At 40.5% G+C, this 22,194-nt stretch overlaps 1 protein-coding gene across 1 annotated transcript in view; it reads right to left on the bottom strand.

Annotated features, from left to right (window-relative positions):
• The window catches only part of IMPG1 (interphotoreceptor matrix proteoglycan 1), a 1,456,118-nt gene that overhangs the window by 866,346 nt on the left and 567,578 nt on the right, over window positions 1-22,194 (bottom strand). The window contains exon 8 of the mRNA XM_044086796.1: window positions 12,988-13,137. Within this exon, the coding sequence (XP_043942731.1) occupies window positions 12,988-13,137 (150 nt within the window). The remainder of the gene's footprint in view (window positions 1-12,987; window positions 13,138-22,194) is intronic.

Raw genomic sequence — 22,194 nt, forward strand, 5'->3', positions numbered from 1 at the left:
GCCACTGAAGAAAAAGTAAGCTTCCCGTACCTACCCATCGTCCTGGACTCCTTGTTAGGAGGATGGATATTCGAAGACGTCTCACATAATTCCTTCTTGGTGGCCGCTGCTACCACCATAGCATCAACTGGAACTCCCTTGCTAAGGAAAGACTTGTCCTCAGGTGATGCCATAAATTTGTTTGGCCTCCTCGGGATGGCTTCCACTGAATCTGGAGAGGTCCATGCTTTCCACGAAATGACCCCCAAAAGTTGTTCATAAGGTTGTGTCAACCAAGAGGTGGAAGGTCGGGAGCCAAAGGCCTCAAGATACATGGATTCATCCTCAGTAGGGTTAGAGGTTTTCCAATCACCCCTCTGTCTAAGGAATTCTAGGATGTCAGAGAAGGAGACATCCTCAGAGGGAGATCTAGGGGACCCTTCTGATTCCTCTAAATCAGTGTCTCATGTGACAGACTCAGGGGAGTCGACATGTTTCCTCTTACATAACCTCTTCTGAGGGAGCTCTCCAGTGGGATAACCTGGGGAGGTCTTGGAAGAGAGGGTGCCTCCAATGGGGGCTACTTGGGCCTCTGGTTCCCTACGCTGTGGGGGTGGCAGGGGGGAAGAGGTTGCTGCCTGCTGCTGGTGTGATACAGGTTCCAAAGGAATGGCTTTGGCAGAGGATAAAGCCTTCTCTGTAGCTTCAAAAGCCCCCCCCCCGAAGAAGACCTCTGCTCCAAGGGGCAGATGGTCGACTCCTACCAAGAGAGAACGGCTCTGAAGCAGAAGTAGGAGCCAAGCTGAGTCAAGCCGAGGCTCCGAGAGGAAGGGTTGGTTCCAAAGAGAACCCAGGGTGACTGTTCCCCTCGGAGTCAACATGAGAGTGTCAGCTCCCAGAACCATCGGCTCCAGATTGAGCCATCGAGGATAGAGTAATTGGCTCTGAGGAAACAGGCTGAATCCCTGGAGCCGAAGGGTCAAAGACAGAGGAACCTGACATAATAGGCTCCGAGAGCGAAGCAGTCTGAGGAGGAACAGTGACTGGTACGGGGGACGGCTCCGAGACCTTTGGGTCTGGAGGGGTCAGTTTTCTAGCCAGAGCTGGATCTGAAAGCAACCTCTTCACCACCCTCTCAATGTCCTCATCTGATAGGGTCCTGGAGGATCTGGTGGAGACTGAAGGAGACCTCCTTCTCTCCAAAATAGGAGATCTCAAAATAAGAGATACAGTCTCGATGTCAGGCAAAACCTTCGGTACTGAAGATTGTCTCAGAACCGATAGAATAGACTGCACTGAAGATGAAGCACAGTTGGAACTGGAACTCCTTGGTTATGACGCTTTAGACTTTTTGGTTGGCTCTGAAGTCGGGGCTGATGATTTTCTCTTTGTAGATTTTGGAGCTGCCTGACCAAGTTCCAGCTGTTCCTGGAAGGAACTGGTCATGAGACCCCTGTCAATAAGTTTTCTCTTCCTTTCATTCGACACTCTTCTATTAGAAGCATGAAAGAAGGTGCAAGGTTCCTGTAAATGGGCTTTGTAACTGGTGTGGCTGTCTGTAAGAGACATTTTCTGTGAACACCTGTTGCATTTTTTGAAGCCTGAAGGGTGATGATCCTTGTGATCTTTATCTTTAGACATTGTTAAACACTAAAATAAAAGTGTAAGGAAGAAGAAAAGTTTTTTTTTTTTTATAACAGTCACTCACACACAGGGAGGAAAGGCCCTTTAACTTAAACGGGCACTACGGCCCTCTAATTTAAATGGGCCGTACAGTCCTAAGGGGGGAATAGGGGTTGAAAACTTTCAAAAAACAGAAGCACAATACAGAAGAAACTATTAATATATATATATATATATATATATATATATATATATATATAAAACAGAAAAAAGGTGGTAGAAAAGGACTAAATAATTAAAAAAATCATTCTACTTAGCCAATGAGCCAGTAAGACACAACCTCAAAGCTTTTGCGGCAAATGAGATCTGGGGAATTGCCATGAGGCACCATGGGATAGAGGCTAGCCTCGAGCCAGTATATAGGCAGAGTCAGAGCCGAATATCAGCTCCGAACCCATCCAGCAAGAATTACGGTGAGATAGAACTACATAACATCTATAATTATCAAATAATGATAGAGCAACATTTTTAAACAAGGATCATGAAAAGTATGTTCTATGCCATATTTAAAAAAGCATTCAAACTTATACTCATGAGTCTACATATTTTACAACATACTGTAGAGAAACCATCAGGACCTGTTAATTTTTGATATTTCTGTTTCTTAATGGTTTTACTTAAACTTTAAATGAGATTTTCAGAAATACATTTATTGGTATAATTTTCATATAATTGTGTAACACTATAATAAAGTGACTATCTTAGTTATTATATTTATCAGGATAAACTTCAGTGAGAGAAATCAAAATGTAATCAGGATTATGGAATAACCCATCATTTTGTTTTATATCTGGAATATAATTAGAACAAGTTTCTAATGTTAATGTTTCTGCAAGTTGTGTGAACATCTACAAGGAAACAGCACCAGTACTTATTATTAATGCCTACCCCTCCAGGCATGTCTAAAGGTCAGTTCCCTGTGCTTTCTCCTGTTAACCTGGTAAACATGGGCATCTTGAGGCAATGTAGCAACTGCCTGATGTACACTGACAAACCTCTCCTATTAGTTCCCAACACTCAGACTTGTGAGAGATGCACTTATATAGCCAAATTGGAAGCCATGCACTCCCCAGCCAAGACTGGAATAGCTGGTCAAGAGGAGAAAGTCAGCACTTCCACGACACCACATGGAACACATAGCCCTTCAGAACACACACCAGCACTGCCTTCACATAAAAACACAAACCGCACACCCACCTTTGTGGAGGCTCTCAATAAAAATCCACCCAAACAGCAGAGGTCTCCAAGACAGAAATGCACTCGACCACCACAACACAACACTAATCACGAGACACATAACTCTCCTAAACAGTGTGCCATTCAACCAAAGCTCCTAAGGCAAAACAGCATGCCCAGCACACTAGTCATAGGTGATGTGATAGTGAGGCACACTGATGTCAAACTCACTAGGTTGAATAAGGAGAAAGTAACAATCAGCTGCCTGTCAGGTGCCAGGATCCACCACATAATGCATGCACTCAGGTCCCTCAACAACAGGTACAAATATGACTCTGTCATTGTACATGTGGGTGTGAATGACCTGAGATGTACCTCCCAGGACTACATGAAAAAAGACATGGAGGAGCTCTTGGATTATGTAGCCCAGGCGTGTACAACCCTAGCTCTGAGCAGCATCCTACCATCACCCAGCATGATATCACAGTACAAGCAGAAAATTATTGATTTCAACAATTGGCTAATTTTCTGGTGTCATTCTAAGGGGATACAGTATCTTTCTGCCTGGGATGACATGATTGACAGACCTCGATATTTTGCCAGAGATGGCCTGCATCTGTCACCCCTGGGCTTCTGGATACTGGCCAAGGCTTTTGCCACCCGTATAGTGTCTTTTTTAGTCAGTGTTCCAAAGACCAAATTACCACCGTAACAGCTTCAAACAAATGCAATCTGAGGGTCATGCTGCTCAATGCTCGAAGTCTAAATCTCAAAATACACTCGCTCGAAGCACTCCTTAAAATGGAGAACATTGACATTTGTGCTGTAACAGAGATCTGGTTCAAGGCAGCAGAAAGCACCCCTGCACTACCAGGCTATAACTCATTCCACACCTTTCTGCCCAGGAATTTGGACTGAAGCTCCAAAGGTGGTGGTGTTTCCATATTCATAAAGGATGTGCACACCTCCAGACTGATAGCCCAACATAATGCATCAGAGATACTTCAAGTGCAGTTAACATTGGGTAAGACAGTGATTCAGGTTGTAGCCTGTTAAAGGTCCCCAGCAATGTCTCAAGACACTCACTCCATGTTCCTAAGCACCCTGGAGAATATTAGGGTCCAACCTAACACATTCATAGTGGATGACTTCAACTACCCCTCCATTAATTGGGAAAACTACACATGTACCAATACACTTGCCCAACATTTCCTGGAATTCATTAATTACAATGCCCTGGACCAGCTCATTCCTATCCCCACTAGAGGTAGGAACATCCTTGACCTGGTCATTACTCACATGGGCGACTATTGCTCTGCACCAATAGTCAACTTCTCACTGGTTAGATCCCACCACAACTAATCGCCTTGGAAATCCACATCCCTTCCCCACCCCCCGCAAAGGTAACCACCATGAAAAACTTCTCCAAAGCTAGCTTTGGGCTTCTAAGAACAGAGGTGATTAACTTCACGGCACCCATGCAAATGGAGAATAGCTGCATGACTGCCAAATCATACACCAATGCACTGTACGAACATGTACACAAATGCATGGATCTCGCCATACCCAACAGAACCAAGATGCTCGCCTCCAAAAAAATTAAGCCAATCTGGTAGTCCCCTGCCATAAACAAACTCTACAACAACTTTATCAGCCTCAACAAAAAGTTGAGATCCCTCATCAAATCCTGTAAAGCTAGTTATGAAAACAGAATTGCAGCAGATAGTGAAGACGACCACAAGGCCTTCTGTAGTTATGTAAAGAACCTCCATGGCAATACCCAGATTTGCTCTGAGCTACTGTACAATGGTACCTCCTAGGGAGCCAACAGATACTGCCAATATACTGGCCGACAGATTCAGTGCCATCTTTTCCCCTCTCTCCTCCCACAAAGGACCAATCACAATACCAGTAGATTACCAGGCACCCAGTATTACTGCTGCACAGGTTAAAACAGCACTGTCCAAGGCCAAGAATACAGCCTCTATGGGACCTGGCAATATCCCTGGCTGTGTTCTACATGAACTATAGAGTGAACTGGCACCTTACTTGTGTGCCCTGTTCAATCACAGCCTCACCTAAGGCTTTGTCCCTACTAAATAGTGCACTGCTATAGTCATCCCTCTCCACAAAGGAGGAGTGACTACAGACACTGGGAACTATCGCCCCATTATCCTGACAAGTCTGATATGCAAAGCTATGGAATGCATCATCATGGACCTAATAAACAAGGATATAGGGAATCTCCAAACTCTGGATCCTACACAGTTTGGTTTTGTGAAGGGTAAATCATGCCTGCTCAACTTGGTCGACTTCTTTGAGTCATTCACCAGAGCTGTGGATGAAGGCAAGGTGGTTCATACAGCCTACCTTGATCTGGCCAAGGCCTTTGATATCATTCCCCACTCAGGAATCCTAGAAAAACTCACTAAGCTAGGCATCAACCCCTATATAACTTAGGTGGGTTGCAAACTGGCTCACAGATAGAACTCACAGTGTGAAAGTAGCCGACTCCAAGTCAGACTGCTGACCAGTCATGAGTGGAGTCCCACAGGGATTGGTCCTGGGTCCTCTCCTGTTTGGTATCTACTTCTCAAAAGTCCAGTCCAACATGAAGGGACTCTGGCTGACAAAGTTTGCAGACGACTGCAAGTTGCGTGCCATTATTAACTCCACAAATGATGTTGACATCCTACAGAAAGGCCTCACTGAGGCCAATGACTGGTGTCAGAACCTTGGCCTTAAGCTCAATGCCAAAAAATGTGTCGTCATCCCCTTTGGGAAAATCCCATTTCCCATGAACTACCACATTGGTGTTAGTCCACTGAACACAGAAGGCGTTATAAGAGATCTGGGAACACAGGTTGACAGCAACCTCTCTTTTGACCACCACACTGCCACTGTGGTCAGAAAGTCCTTCTATTTGGCACATCTCATTACTAAAGGTTTTGCATCCAGGAAGAAAGAGGTCAGTGTCTCCCTCTACTCTTCCCTCATTAGGCCAATCATTGAGTACAATGCCCCATTTAGCATGTACCTCACTAGACACCTGCAAATACTGGACAGGCCGCAAAAGTACCTCACAAGGAAGATCCTAGGCCTTAAACACTTGTTCTATATGGACAGACTCAAAAAACTATTCTCTGTCTCATATCACCTACTTAGAGGTGATCTCTGCTTGACTTACAAAGCCATGCCTGACCCAGTTCTGTTAGAAATGCTACATCTAAAGAAATCCCAATCCCTCCACACCACATGCTCCAGAGACCTCATCTTCATTACCACAATCAACAGAATGTGCTGGAGGGACAGGTTCATAACCCAGAAACTGCCCATGCTATGAAATAGACTTCCCATATATGTCAAACAGAGCACCTCACTGGCCTTCTTCAACAGAAATCTTGATGAGTGGATGGGAAATAGAAAATTCACCCCAGGGATCACTCCCGTGACTCTACGCAACAGAGGCAATGGAAACTATGGTCGGGTGGCACGATGCCAGGGTAATCGTATGGGCTAGGCTTGTAAAGGCTACAGGGCCATTAGCCTAGTACACACCTATGAACCAATGAACCTATGAACAGTTGACTACATTCAGATTGTTAAGCACACAGTTTAGATCAAATGAAGACAGGTTATTAGTATGTGTAAGTATAATACTTTGACTTCTGTTTAACTCTTCTATAGTATATATACTCTATTTTTTTAATTTTTTTCAGTAGAATTTAATTTTCCTTTAGATATATAGTGTTCTTATTTTTACTTTTTCAAATTGATTTACTTATCTTGAACATTACGCAGCCCATTCTATGCCAAAATATATATCATAATTTTCTTGTTATGCTGATAAATGTAGCAGAATATTTGAAATAAATGCTTGGCCTCATTATTATTTAACATGTTTATTTTCAGCATGCATGATTTTTAATTTCTAAGTGAGTGGTCCATAAGAATGACTGAAATAAATCTTAATGGAATATTAACTTATAAAAAGTTTTAGAAGTCAAATAAGACTTTATATATGTGCATAAGTTATGAGAAGAACTTGTAGTAAAATACTTAACACTGGGTTGGAATGGGTAATTAGGTGATGCTTGATAAAATGTTTGATAATGTTCAGATCGGTTGCTTGACTGATTAGACTATCAGGCATTGGTCTTATAGAAATGATCCAGTTGCTAATATTAGATTGTACAATTTAAAAGGAGAAAGGAAACTACTTAGGCAAGAGGAAAGCTCAGCACTTGCTCCTAAAGCATTTTGTATACAGGTAAAGCACTCTTAAACAAACGAAAAGTACTTCATTCACCTAAATTCTGTTGAGTACCCATTTCCCTATAGGTCCTTTCTGACTCAGTTACACAGCAATCTTTTTCACTATTTCTAGCATGTCGAAGGGTCAGTTGCTGGCGTCCTCTCCTGTTCAGCTGGTGAATCTGGGAATCTTGAGGCAATGTTACAATTGCCTCATGTACACAGACAACCCTCTCCTCCTCCCAACAAATACAAATATATGCGAGATGCAACTATATAGCCAAACTGGAGGCTGTGCTCTCTCAGTTCAGTACTGGCAAGACCAGTCAGGAGGAGAAGGTAACCACGCACACCACAAACCCAGTCTCACATAGAACTATCACAACTGCAAACCAAACACATAAACACACAAAAACATACTCTGCAGAGCTGATTAAAAATCTACCAAAACAACAGAGGCCTCCAAAGCAGACACCCAAGCAACCACCACCTCAAGACATAGCAAATGCAACACATAGTTCACAAAGTCAGTGTGCTAAACAGTCACAGCCCTTAAGGCCAAACAACATGCCAGACACACTTGTAATAGGTGACTCCATAGTCAGGCACACTGACATCCCGCTCACCAGACTGAACAAGGAGAGGGTCACAGTAAGCTGCCTGTCGGGAGCTAGAATCCGCCACATAACACAAGCACTCAGGTCACTCCACAGCAAGTACAAATATGACTCAGTCATTGTACATGCAGGTGTAAACGACCTGTCCTGGACTACATGAAAAGAGACATAGAGGAGCTCTCTGATTATGTAGCCCAGGCGGTATGACCCTGACCCTGAGCAGCATCTTACCCTCACCAAGAATGATGCCACAGTACAAAGACAAAATGATCAGTTTTAACAATTGGCTTAATTACTGGTGTAATTCTAAGGATCCAGTGTCTGTCTGCTTGGGATGACATGCTTGACAAGCCGGGATGGTTTGCACCTGTCACCGGATATTGGCCAAGGCTCTTGCCACCCCATAGTGCCTTTTTAGGCAATGCTCAAATGACAAACCTACCTCCCTAGAAAACACAAGTGGAAAAAACTAAGGGTAATGCTGCTCAATGCCAGAAGTCTAAACCTCAAGATGCAAGCCCTTCTCAGTATGGAGAACATCGATGTCTGTGCAGTGACTGAAACCTGGTTCAAGGCTCCTGAGAGCACCCCAGCACTATCAGGTTTTACCTCATATCATGCTTTCCGGCCCCAAAACTTGGACAGAACCACAAAAGGGGAGTATCCATTTTCATCAAAGATACCCACACCTCCAGGCATCGGAGACTATCCAGGTGCAACTAACCATAGGCAAAACCGCCTTACAGTTTGTAGCATGCTACAGACCACCCTCTCAAACTCAGGAACCCCACACAGCCTTCCTGAAGACACTGGAGAGTATGAATGTCTCTCCAAATACCATCATTTTGGGAGACTTCAACTACCCAAACATAGACTGGGAACATTACTCAAGCCCCAACACTCTAGCCCAAAGGTTCTTAGAATTCATAAACTCAAATGCAATGGAACAACTAGTCACCATTCCCACAAGAGGAGACAATATACTAGACCTGATCATCACAAACATGGGGACAAAATGCTCCACACGGAAGTACATCCCTCTTTGGTAAGATCAGACCATAAATTAATCTCACTGGAAATCCACATCCCCCCACCCCTGCACAAAAGACCACAGTGAAGAACTTCTCAAAAGCAAACTTCACACTTCTTAAGACTGAAGTGGCATCTTTCAAGGCCCCTGGGCCAGTGGAAACCACAACCAACACTGCTGAATCCTTGCAAATGCCTTCTATGGGCACCTTCAAGAATGCATGGATCATGCAATCCCAAATAAAACCAAGACCCATTCCCCAAAGGCAGGCGGTCTGGTGGACCCCAGCCATAAACAAACTTTACAACAGAAGGAGGAAGCTACTACATGACAGAGCAAAATCCCTAAAAGGAAAGGCATCTCTGATCAGTACTAGCAAAAACTACGATCACTCATAAAATCATCCAAGGCCAACTTTGAGAGAAAATAAATGACACAAAAGACAATCACAAGGCCTTCTTTTGCTATGTTAGAAACCTGGGTGGAAACTCCCAGATATGCTCAGAGTTAGTCCAAAATGACACAAAATACACTGAACCCACTGACATTGCCAACATTCTGGCAGACAGGTTCAGTGCAAATTTCTCTTCCCCCCCCAAAAGGAGAAATAACTATCCCAGCAGAGTGTAGCCTCCCTAACATCTCAGATGCCCAGGTGAGAGCCGCCCTCTCTAAAGCTAAAAACACAGCATCAATGGGACCGGATGGTGTCCCGGGCTGTATGCTACATGAACTCCAAGAGGAACTAAACCCACACATAAGGCTGCTGTTTAATCTTAGCCTTACCACAGGATACTCCAAAAGTGGCGTATGGCAACAGTGGTCCCACTTCACAAGGACCCTGGAAATTACCACCCCATAAACGAGCCTGGTCTGCAAAGCTATGGAGAGGATCATTATGGAACTCATAAACAAAGACATTGGGGACCTACAGACATTGGATCCTACCCAATTTGGCTTTGTCAAGGGCAGATCCTGCCTTCTGAACTACTTTTTGAAACAGTCACTAAGGCCATTGATGAGGGTAAGGCAGTTCACACAGCCTACCTTGACCTTGCAAAAGCCTTTGACACAATACCCCACTCAGGCATCATAGACAAACTCACCAGCTTAAATGTAAACCCATATGTCACAAGATGGGTTGCAAACTGGCTCAAGGACAGAACCCACAGGGTCAGAGTTGCTGGAGCTATGTCAGACTCTAAGCCAGTGCGGTGTCCCATAGGGCTCAGTCCTGGGACCCCTCTTGTTCGGCATTTATTTTCGTACAGGCAAACATAGGAGGATTGTGGCTGACAAAGTTCGCAGATGACTGCAAACTGGGCGCCATAATTGATACTCCAGCGGACACAAACATCCTTCAGAGAGGCCTCATAGAAACGGATAATTGTTGCCAGAGCCATGGCCTAAAAATGTATAGTCATACCCTTTGGGAAAAACAAGGTACCGACAAATTACCACATAGTACGGAAGAGGTAATCAGGGACCTAGGGACCCAGGTTGACAGTAACCTCTCATTTGACACTCACATTGCCAAAGTGGTTAGGAAGACCTTCTATATTGCCCACCTTATCATGAAGGGTTTCACATCTAGATCAAGAGAGGTCATTGTGCCCCTGTACTCTTCTCTTATCAGGCCAATGATTGAGTACAATGCCCCATTTGGGATGTATCTCACCCGACACCTGCAGCAGTTGGAAAGACCCCAAAAGTTCCTCACCAAGAGGATAAAGGGTCTTAAACATATGTCATATGCACTGAAAAACTCCAGCTCTATTCAGTCGCATACCTCCTACTCAGGGGTGATCTGGGCCATGTCCAATCCTGAATTAATGGACATGCTCCACCTCAGAAAATCCAAATCCATCAGAGCCACGAGAACAAGTGACTTAAACCTCAACACAGAAATAAATAGAACGTGCTGGAGGGACAGATTCATAACCCAGAGGCTCCCTACACTCTGGAACAAAATCCCAGTCCATGTTAGGCAGAGCCCCTCACTGACTCTATTCAAGAGAAATCTCGGGGTCATCTCTTTGTCACTACTAGACAGAGGCATAGTAAACTAAACCCTAAAAGGGCATAGTATTCTCATCCTAAGGGGTGGTGTAAGCCACATACACTCTGGCTAGGCTTATAAATGCCAACCTATGAACCTATGAACCTAAGAAAAAGAAGCTCTATATGTGGCGTGGGGGAAATAATGAAAGACAGCTGTAATATAAGAATGTGCCATAAGTTTAACTTTTAGTTCATGACACTATGTTTATATAATATAAATGATGCACACAAATGTCCTCAAAACTTGGAAAGACACTAGACTAGATTTGAGGAACAAAATAATGCATAACCATTTCTCTTTAACCCAACAGACTAAGGCTATGTTCTTTGTTACTAAGAAAAATCTGTCCAAAGATCGCAGCTCCCTCAAGGTTTTGGATCAGCACGATGACCTTATTAACACTACCACTCCATTCAGATACTTAGGCATTTGGTTTAATCAATCTTTTAACTTTCAGGAGCATATTCAAAACATAAATCTAAAATCATCTATCTATTTTTCTGGGCTCAGAAAAGCTCAGTTCATTTGAACACAAACTAAGGCAACCATTGGGAAATATGTCCTGTTCATACAATTTATGTATGGCTTACCCTTTTTTGTCACCTTTTCTAGCAAAAACACTTTAACACTACAAACCTAATCAAATAACATATGCCAGTTTCTCAACAATTCCTCTCATTTTGAATATCATTGCTTAATTTATTCAAGACAAAACTGGCTCCCAGTACAAGCCAGATGCAAACCTATTATGGGTTCCATACCATTAAACGTGCTCCACCAAGCTGCCCCACCTCCATTTGTAATGACAATCACAACCATCCAATTCTCAGAAGCCAAGTTAGAGTAGGCCCTACTCTCCAGAGATCCTTGGAGAAGTAATATAGTTACAAACTGAATAAATAACTAATTAAGCAAGTTCACAAACAAATAAATGTTCTGTTACAGTGAGTGTGCACTGGGTTGGGTGAAGGAAGTGGCAGAAAACAAGTCTTCATTCACCAGGAGCAGTGCACACTGAATACACTGCTTACAGTAGAACCATCAAAACTCTTACTTTCACAGTCACAGATTAAGTACACGTATACCATTTATATTAAGAATAATTTCTTCTAATGGTCAGCAATTCCAGTAGTAACAGTGACAGCAACCTACAGGAGTTGTTACATTTTCACTTTAAACTCTTGGTACGAAGGCAAAACAATCTTGGCATTACAAACGTTTTTTTATCTAATGGTCTGCTTCACATTCTTAGCCCACACATATTTTAGTTGTGTTGCCATCGTATGGTACTATATCACCCCCTCATGTATTTACACACCTGTCAAGGCAAGGGAAGGGGTCTTATTTGATAGATTTTACTGTTTATCACTATTACTGACCTGCATCATTTACAACTTCATATGACCCACAGACTTGGTTTTGTGTTCTTGACTTCTTACCCACAGCTTAATGTTTTCTTCCATTTTGCAGTAAGAAAGTTATATTTTGTAGAATGAGTGATTGTTATTATAAAAAGAAGGCTGGGAAGCAAAAGGCAATCCGAATACCTCCCATATCCATTCTGTGGTTATCTTCATACACAGCCCTATGTTGGGTACATTATATTACCTCTTTAGGGCTTTGTTTTGTTGACTTTGTTCCAAGTCTATTTCAATGATTACTATGCCTAGTTAATGAAAAGGTAAACCATTTGAGTCTTTAGCCAGCTATGCTATTTGGTATGATAAAAATGCAATGTCCCCTTCAGGTTTTATCATTATTGCATAGAACCCATGTGCTGTGTTTCAAAATTTGTTTGCAATATGTATAATGCAACTTTTCCCTAACTTTGCATGTAGTAAACTCTCAGGTCTGCTGTCAGAATCAGAAGAAGAAACTAAAAATTATTTTTTTGTTGTTCATTCCCTTTGTCTATGTATGTGCATACGTGTGCATAACTGTGTTTATATGGGCTGTTACAGCATCTTATGCTCTGTATTGAAGGATTTCTCTCCGTCATCTCCCTCACTAATATGGCTACCTTTGGGTGTCTCCATCTCATTGCTAAACTGTACCATTATTGCAAATTTTGCAAACGCTGTTGTCCTTCTGTCCTTCAGTCCTTCAGTATGATAAATGTGCCATAGTACTTTAGTTCGTTTCATGCTACAAAATAACAATGTAAAAAAAAAGGAGTATGAATTTACCTGGATGCGCATATTCTGAGCCAGGTCCTGGTAAAAGGGAGAACTTGGATCACGCAGCTCTTGGGAATATTCCTGATTATTAAGTGCAATGTTAAACTCCACCACTTCATTTAGAAGTTGTTCTGGAACTGTGTTAGTAGCTTCCAGGTCCTAGAACAAATAAAAATCTATTAAGTCTATTTGTAATGAAATGTGTTTATATTAATAAAAGGTAATCTGTTTGAATTACTTAGGCTTATATTGAAGATGAGCTTAAATACTGAAAAAAATCAACATATGATTTTAAATGAAGAAAATGTAAAATACTAATGGTTTGCTTATAACAAGTTTTATGTCTGGTACTGTCATGAAATTCTAATAGCAGAATGGAAAGTTAGCTCTGGGGATTTTTCCTTTTTTGCCTTTTTCCTTCAGTGTTAGTACACTTAGAAGATATGACACAATATTATCCAGTGTCTGGGTTGTGTATGAATAATACCACAGGATAAAGGTATTCATTATTGGCTTTAGAAGTGGGGTCTGTAGAATTACTGCAGAAGAAAACTGCTACAAGGAAATTGAATAATACAGGAGGCAAATTAATATACTGATACCATTTACTTATGTCCTTTTCACCAGCCCATTGTGCCAGTTGACTATCAAGCTTTAGTGTGAAGACGATGGCCATTTGTTTTCTGTCTTCATCTCTCTGTGACCATATTCCTGAATAACCTACTTTGTGACCCCCAATAACATCTGCACATTTAGGGATTACTCCATAACTAATTGTGTACCATCACCAAACTTACTGATTATTACAAAATGTATAGCTTCCCATCGAACTGTATACCTGACTGTGCTGCCCATTCCTTTTCATTTTACATCCACTTGTATCGATATATTGAGTCATCTGTACAAGTCTGACATAAGCAGAAAGTTATGTTTAGAACTAAACTCATATGGTGGAACTTCCATATTAACAGACTCAGTGATAAAAAAAGAACAGTATCGTGGCCAGCTCTAAAAGGTGTCAGTTCATCATTATAAAAATAATTTAAAACTGGTAAAGGGATTTAAAAGTAATAAATAAGTCTGTTAGCATTTTTCTCTTTCTTTCTGCTACAGCTCCTTGTTTACTGGGTCTATACCTTAGCATCCTTTCTCTCATATTTGGGGATTATAAGGGCATCCAAGATGCTGGTTCACAATCATACTGATGAAAGGGTGTGTGCTCTAACACCCTCACCCTGAAGCAACATTGCCAGTTTCACCATCCCAGACCTTGAGAGTGGCATGCATGATTCTGTGCATGGACAACTACCTGATTAAATAGATAACCTCTTATGCAACATAGAGATCACCAGAATTATATACTGCTTATTGCAATGAGTCCAGCCTGCCTCCATCCCTACATGATGGGTAAGCCAAAATTGGGCTGTCACTTCCATCCTGACACTGTAGGATAAGTCCTTCAATCTTATTATTAGCAAATGCAAGGACGACTGTGAACTTAAGGTTGCAACTAATTAAAAAAACAATCATATGGCCTTCTTCAGCTATGTGAGGAATCTTAAAAGTAACCAATAATTCTGTACTCAACTTATCTCTAATGCTGTCTCTTTCCCTGATCCCAGAAATGTTGCTAATGCTCCAGCAGACAAATTCTGTTCTACATTCACCCCAAATCTCCTCTCCTCTGTCTCCATTCCCCCTTAATCTTCCCTTCCCAAGATCGTATTGTAACAACTCCATTTCGCAGTTTCCAAAACTAAAAATGCCAGTTCCTTGTCATCATCATCATCATCATCGTCATCATCATCATCATCACCAGCAGCAGAAGCAACATCAGCATCCTTATTCTGTATGTCTTGACCTTATCCCTGGATGTCTGCAGAGAAGTGTGAATTTCAACTTGCAAAACCCCTTTATCAACTGTTTAGCCTAAGTCTTTCCAGTAGTTTCATCCTCAACTTCAGGAGGACAGCTGTTGTGATACCCTTGCATAAAGGTGGTTTCGCTATTGACCCTGAAAAGTATAGGTCTAATACTGTCACTAGTATTTTTACAAGGCTATGAAAAATATTATAGCTTAATTTATAATCAGCAGTACAGCTGAGCTTATAACCCTGAATATGTGCAAGTTTGGTTTTGTAAAAGGTAAGTCATGCCTACAGAACCTGGCTGAGCTGCTCAAAGGGTTACTGAGGACATGGGCAAGAAGCATGTATTCTACAATGTTTAGCTGGACCTTGCCCCTGTGCTGGTATTATTGAGAAACTCTCCAAACTCAGTATTTACTCATATGCAGTCTGCTGGATAGGAAACTGGGTATCCAACAAAATCTTGACATTAAGGTCTGGAGTATTTACTCTAGAAAGAAAAACTTTCCTAATGGTATCCCACAGAGTTTTGCTCTGAACCCTATCTTCTTGCAAAAACACTAATCTAACATAAAGGCTGATACTGAGACACTATGCCTAACCAAATTTGCTGATGATTGCATACAGGGGTTAGTTATCAAGTCTCATTCTGATACTTAAATTCTCCAGCAAAGGACTGACCAAAACAAAATGTGTTGATCATATGTTTATCTTCAATCTTGCACCAATTATCATTCATGGTATCTCATCAAGTTCCTACTTTATTCTTCCCTTATTAAGCCCATCATTGAATATAATGCCCCCTTAAGCAGGTACCTCACTAAGAAACTAGCTTGACACAACCCAGTATTTCCCTACCTAAAAAAAAAAAAATCAGGTCTCTGTACCCTCAGCTATCTTGATAGACCAAAAGCCCATTTACCTACTCTGGTAGACTAAAAGGCCTAACCCTTTACTCAGTGTTGTACAGAGTCCTGAGGGGTGAGCTTTGCTTAGCTTTCAGTGGAATGAATGGTGCTACACTCTTTGAACTCCTTCACCTAAACAGAACTAGTGGTAAAGTAAATACTCACTCTAGAGACATAATCCCACAATTCCAAATTAACAATATGAGATGGCATGATAAGTACCTAACATATCTCCCATTTCTGGAATAGACAGTTGCTGCATGTCAAATTGAATGCTTCCCTGGCAACCTTTAAATTCAGTCTGGATGAACAGACAGGTGACTGCAAACTTACCTGAGATATATGCAGAAAAATCAACTTAACAGGGTAACAGGGGACATTGTTAGTCGGGCACCAATATTGGGTGATGCAACTGACCTTCTTGATGGTCTCCTTAGCCATAGGCTTAGTAAGAAACTATCAGTGGAGTAAGAAATAGTTGAGGCATGACCATCATCCATGCAGCAATGAAGGATTTAACTGTTTTGGCCTTTACTCCCCTACACACTTGCTTATCTGCACACTCATTGAAGTGATGAACTGTTATGTCTTCTCCTGTGACTGTACATGTGACATGACTGATTCACAAACACAGGAAATTCCAGTCTTTCTTGGAAAATAACTATAGCCTCTACTTTGAAAATATTGGTTTCACCCCATCTGCTTCACTTTCAGCAATTAATTGCTCTACTGCATGCTAGAGATCACAGTCACTTGAAGGCAACAGCATCATCTGTAAATAACAAAGAAGGAACCATTGGGTTTATAACAGGATACTCAATGAACCATCAAGATGAAGTTTAGATTTATTTAACTATTTGAGTCCTAAACAATTTACAAATTCAGTGCTCTGAACCCAGCGCAATTAAATAATGGACACATTTTACAAAACAGTATTAAATGCATACAGCCTGCTATGTTATATAAACTAAAGTGATGTAAATTCCTTTTTGCAAACTGTCATAACAAAAATTGAAACCTTGGCTGTGTCTTGATATCCAGTCCATGAAAACAACAAACAGGTTTGTAGACCATATACCCTTTGCAAGCTCATATGCTCACCTTGACTGTGTCTGACTTAATGCAGAGAATGCAAGCACAAGTTTTGCTCCTCAAATACAATTTTTTTTATAGAGCAAAGCATCAGCCTTGGCATATCTTTCAGTCATAGCACTTGTCACCTGACATTACAGGGTAAATAGCTGCACATCTATTTTATGTCTATAAAGAACATGTATATAATATTAAAAAACTTCAATAACCTGTCTAATATCCATGCAAGGACAGAGAATTGATTGACTTTTCCATGTCAGAAAGGGATTCACATTGGTTCAACTGATGCATGGGCTCCACTGTCGCCATTCCAGTATCCTGGCACAGGGTTTCCTAGAAAATCAAGTGAGTATGGACTTCTATTATTAGAAGATACCTACCATCTCCCTTTTTGAAAGTGGGGACCACAATTCCAGTTTACAAATCCACATATCATTTCCAATCTTTATATACAACATTGAAAATGTGTGCTACCTATGGCATTCAAACACTTTTCATCAGCAATAATATTTCTGGTTAGAGTTCATCCACTTCCACAGCCTTGTGACACTGGGCAATTGCTTATCTACTGCAGTAAACTCAGCTATAGAAATGGACCCAATCCCACCAGTTGCTTCTGACATTGCCTCTTCAAAGGAGGTCATATCCATTTGTTTCAGGAATACATCAAAAGTTTCTTACTACCACCCAACAATCTCTCCAGTCAGTGTGAAAATGTCCACCTTTTCTGTGAACACATTGGGAAAAAAACAATAGCTTACTTCCTTTTCTTCTTGGTGTACAACAGCATGTCGTAAAGTTTCCACCTTTACAAACAACTGACCACATTTTGGCCTCAGCTTCTTGTACTTGCCTCAAATTCTAAAATCATTTTTTTTTTTGTTAAACAGTTTCCATTCAGATTCTTCTTTCATGACCATCCTACGTCTCTGAATATCACAGAAGCTCTTCCTGATGTAATAGTTTAAAAATATGCAGGCCATCCTCAGGATGGTTGTACTAGACTTTAGGTTTCCTGCACCTATCAAGCTACTGCTCTAGGCATTTATCCTAACTTAATACCAAGTGAGTAATTATATTAAACTAAAACTACTGAATACATTTTCCATATTGACAAAACAGAATTTATTTGCCATTATTTTCTGTTTCGCACAATGCTTTACATTCTTTTAATGGATTGTTTTTAAAAAGACTGATAAGAATTTAAAGTCTGGTAGGTATTCAATAACGCACCTCCTTTTAATAAACTGAATCAAACAATACCTTCAAAGCTGTATGTGGACATATAAACTCTGATGAATGACTGCCACTCAGAAACATGTATACTAGCAGTCTAAAGAATAACATACTATGGTGAAATAATCAGATTAATAAACTGCAAGAGGAAAAATATATTATAGCAATTTAATGAATAATCCTGACTCTGTAAACAAAGCTCATGTAAATCAATGAAGAACTTACTAAACTATTCAAATCAGACTGATTGGAGTATGAATCTAAGACAGCAGATCTTACAGAGATTAATAATGAGGAATTATTTAATTATGTAAGAAAACTAAATGGGGAGAAAACAGTGAGCATGGTAGACTGTTGATATATAAGTAGTAATATCTAATCCCCCATTTAATTACAGATATCATGGTAGACAAAGTCTGTCCCATTTTCAACAAATCTAAGGTTAAAAGTGTTACTTTGCACCCCACCAATAGCAGCTCATCCAAAATTAGAAAGAGCAGATAGAATATATTACAAAAAAATAATTAATTAATGAATTATTAATTTTAAATAGTTCTGTGGCACCTGGCTTTTCTATATAAGGAATAATCTACTGAAGCTAGTTATCCTTGTTAATAAATTGGTTACAAGTGGACATACTCTAGAAAAATGGCAAGAAGCTACACTGGCCCTCTTACATAAGAGGGACTTTACATCATCGCAGATCAATCAGCCTTGACTGTAGTATTAAGGTACCCAATAGATTTCATAGAAAACAGTTCAGCACAGGATAATAATTTCCTTTATTTTTGTAAAGAGAAACACATAAGTGGGAAACTAGGATATCAAGATCTGGTCACCTTGAGTAACAGAATAATATAGCAATAACCCACGCCTAGATGTGGGTAATGCTGGATTTACCCATGGTTGGTGTGGTTTGGTCATGAGGGCGAAGCCCGAGTGGCCAAACAAAGACAACCATGGGTAAATCCAGCATTACCCACCCAGAAGTGGTTATTTATTATACAATGACATTATTTAAGGAAAAAAAAATTACTTTTCTTAAATAATGGCATTGTATAATGCCTCCTTGCTGCCCTTCCGCAGCTGTCTGGTATTCTGTGGTCTGTTCTGATGTACTGTGCATGCGTATGCTTATGCAATACATCAGAGCTGTGGGCAAAAGCAACGGAGAAAGCAAGATCTCCGTTGCCTTTTACAAACTGTCTTGCTATGTTAAAGGAGTTTAACATAGCGAGACAGTTTTGAAAAAAGCAACAGAGAAAGCAAGATCTCCGTTGCTTTTTACAAAGTGTCTCACTATGTTAAATGAGTTTAACATAGCGAGACACCTTTAAAAAAAGCAACGGAGATAGGAAGATCTTCGTTACTTTTTTTAAAGCTGTCTCGCTATGTTAAACTCGTTTAACATAGCGAGACAGTGTGTAAAAAGCAACGGAGATCTTGCGTTCTCCGTTTTTTTAAAAAAAGAGTTATACTAATGGAAAAAGTCCGGGCGACTGGACCTTTTTCCATTAGTATAACTCTGATTTACAACATGCATGCTGACCAATCAGCATGCACGTTTTAGAATATTAATGAGGGGGGGTCTTTGTATAATGGAATTTTTATGCTTTCTTTTAATTAAATGCCACATTATAGTACCAATCATAGAACAACCACTGACAAATGAACTGTACAACATTAATTTTACTAACATCTTAGGACTCCTTGTTTATGATTTTCCATATTAGGCATTAGCTCCAAATTCCTTGATTGAACTTTTTACAGAGAACAAAGCTTTTTTACGTTTACCCTTTCAGCAATTACTAATATTAGTTAGGAAGCAGATCATTAGCTGCATAGTGAAAACATGTAGGAATCAATCTTGTTATGAAAGAATATTAGAAATGAAATAAAGTAGCACTGTCCCTTTTCTGTACACCTCACCCTTCACATTTCCCCATCTGATGCTGTAAAGCATCACCCAAACTATGTTTTTCTATAACTGAACAATAGTTACAAATCTTCAGATGGATATCTTTACTTGCTATAAGACATTTTCACATTTTCTTTTTGTCTTTGACATGAGCAGTTCTTATACAGCTTCTCAAAAATATAGCCTTATTAGCAATGAAAACATGCCTATGTCTTTAAGGAACAAAAGTACAATACGAATTCTGTAAATAATCTTCAGTAATACAATCTCTAGCAAGCCACAGCACCAAACTGTTAGGGTACCCGATAACTTTAACCTGAAACTACTCAGTAGATAATAATTTCCTTTATTGTAAAGAAAAATGTGTACATGGGAGACTAGGAAATCAAGGGCCCGTCTTCTAGAACAACAGAATAATGGAATGTTTATGCTTGTTTGTGTCTTTTGGCTTTTCCCGGTTAGGGGTCGCCACAGCGGAACTCCGGTCCGCTAATGTTTGGCAGTAGATTTTTACGTACTGGCTTGCCGGGCCTAATGCACAACCATCAACGAAGGAACGCCCATTCACGCATGTCGCTACACAGAAGACGGTCTAACTGAGAATAGAATGGGCAACGTCTAACTGTGAGGCGACAACGCTACCACAGCACCACCACCGCAGTAAAAATGGAATGTTTATACTCTTCATTAAAAGCAACAAAAATAAAAGTCATAGGACAACAATGGAGTAATCAAAAATGAACACTACAGCATTCAGTTTGCTAAGATTTCCTGACTCTTGTTTGTGGCTTTCCATATTGAGCATAAGTTCCAAATTCTTTACTATAACTTATTACAGAGAATAAAACCTTTTACATTATTACCCTGTAAGCAATTACTAATGTTAGGCAGAAAGCAAATCATTAGATGCATACTGAAAACCAGTTAGGAATCCATCTTATTATGAAAGAATATTAGGAATAAAATACATACCCTAACATTTTCCGTTTTCTGTACACCTTACCCTTCTCTGGATTCTTTGCAAAATTATGAACCAGCTAATAAATTAAATTACACTAAAGATGATGCTGACTTCATGCTAACAGACACAGCGTAGCAATAACTTAGTTAAAAAATAATATAGAGGATTGAGACATAGATGACAAAATTTATCTTGAGAGCAAAGCTTGAGAGGTGAGTATTGGTATCCAAGTCAAGAACACTTAATAAGAGTTATGATCTGCTCCATGTACTGCTAGTTACAGAAAAAAAAGTGCAAAGTGTTTTGCAGGCTTTCAAAGCCATAAAACACTTAGTGGGTGCCCTTGGAAAGGAAGTAATGCACAATCTAATGTTATAGAAGTCAGGTACAGATTACCTGCACAGATAGCAGGCAGAAACAAATCTGTTTTTTATTTTGTCACTGTTGCTTGCTGGTCAGTACTGACAAATTTAACTGCTTAGTGCAATATCTGATCTTAGAACTGAAGTAGGGGGTACTAAACATTTGATAAGATAGTCCCTGGGATTCAACAAGATCTGCATGGTGTGCAGGAATAGTGCAAGAGCTGCTGCACGCAATATGGCTAATGAGCGATCTAGGAATGAGCTCCTGGGATGTGCATGAATGCTCCTACACTATTCCTGCATGGACACAGCTCCTGTATGCTAATTACCCCATTTGCTGTTGAAAACCATGCAAATGAGGTGAATTAGTGATCCAGGAAGCAGGCAGGCATCTGTACAGGAAAAGTGTAACCTGCAGAAATGTATTTGGTTCGGCTACTAACCGAATACATTTCTGCAAATTACAAAACGGAGGCATGACAGCTCCAAAGAAAGCATGTATTCAATGTAGTAGGCATGCCAATGGCCAAATATATGGCCACTGGCATGGAAAATAGTTGCAAAATTATAAAAAGTAACTTTTATTTTTTTTTTTACCAGTTTCGGCCGTTTAAGCATAGGGCAGCGGTGCGAAAATGTGATCAGCCCGAAAATAATGAAAAGAGTTGGAAATAAGCTTTTAAACCAAAATCTGCATTCTGCCATAATAGTCAATGGCATGCATAAGACAACAATACCATGGAATAGTGGTTGCTAAGGGGGAAGGCTGAGTGTCAGTTTTGTAACCATGCATTAGCAGTCAGTTTTATGCAAATGAAGGGATTGATACTGAATCACAGATTTCCCCTCAGTGTTAGCTTGCACCCAA

This window comes from Protopterus annectens, chromosome 1.part1, assembly GCF_019279795.1.
Source record: "Protopterus annectens isolate FY-2018-M chromosome 1.part1, PAN1.0, whole genome shotgun sequence".
Lineage (NCBI taxonomy): Eukaryota > Metazoa > Chordata > Ceratodontiformes > Protopteridae > Protopterus > Protopterus annectens.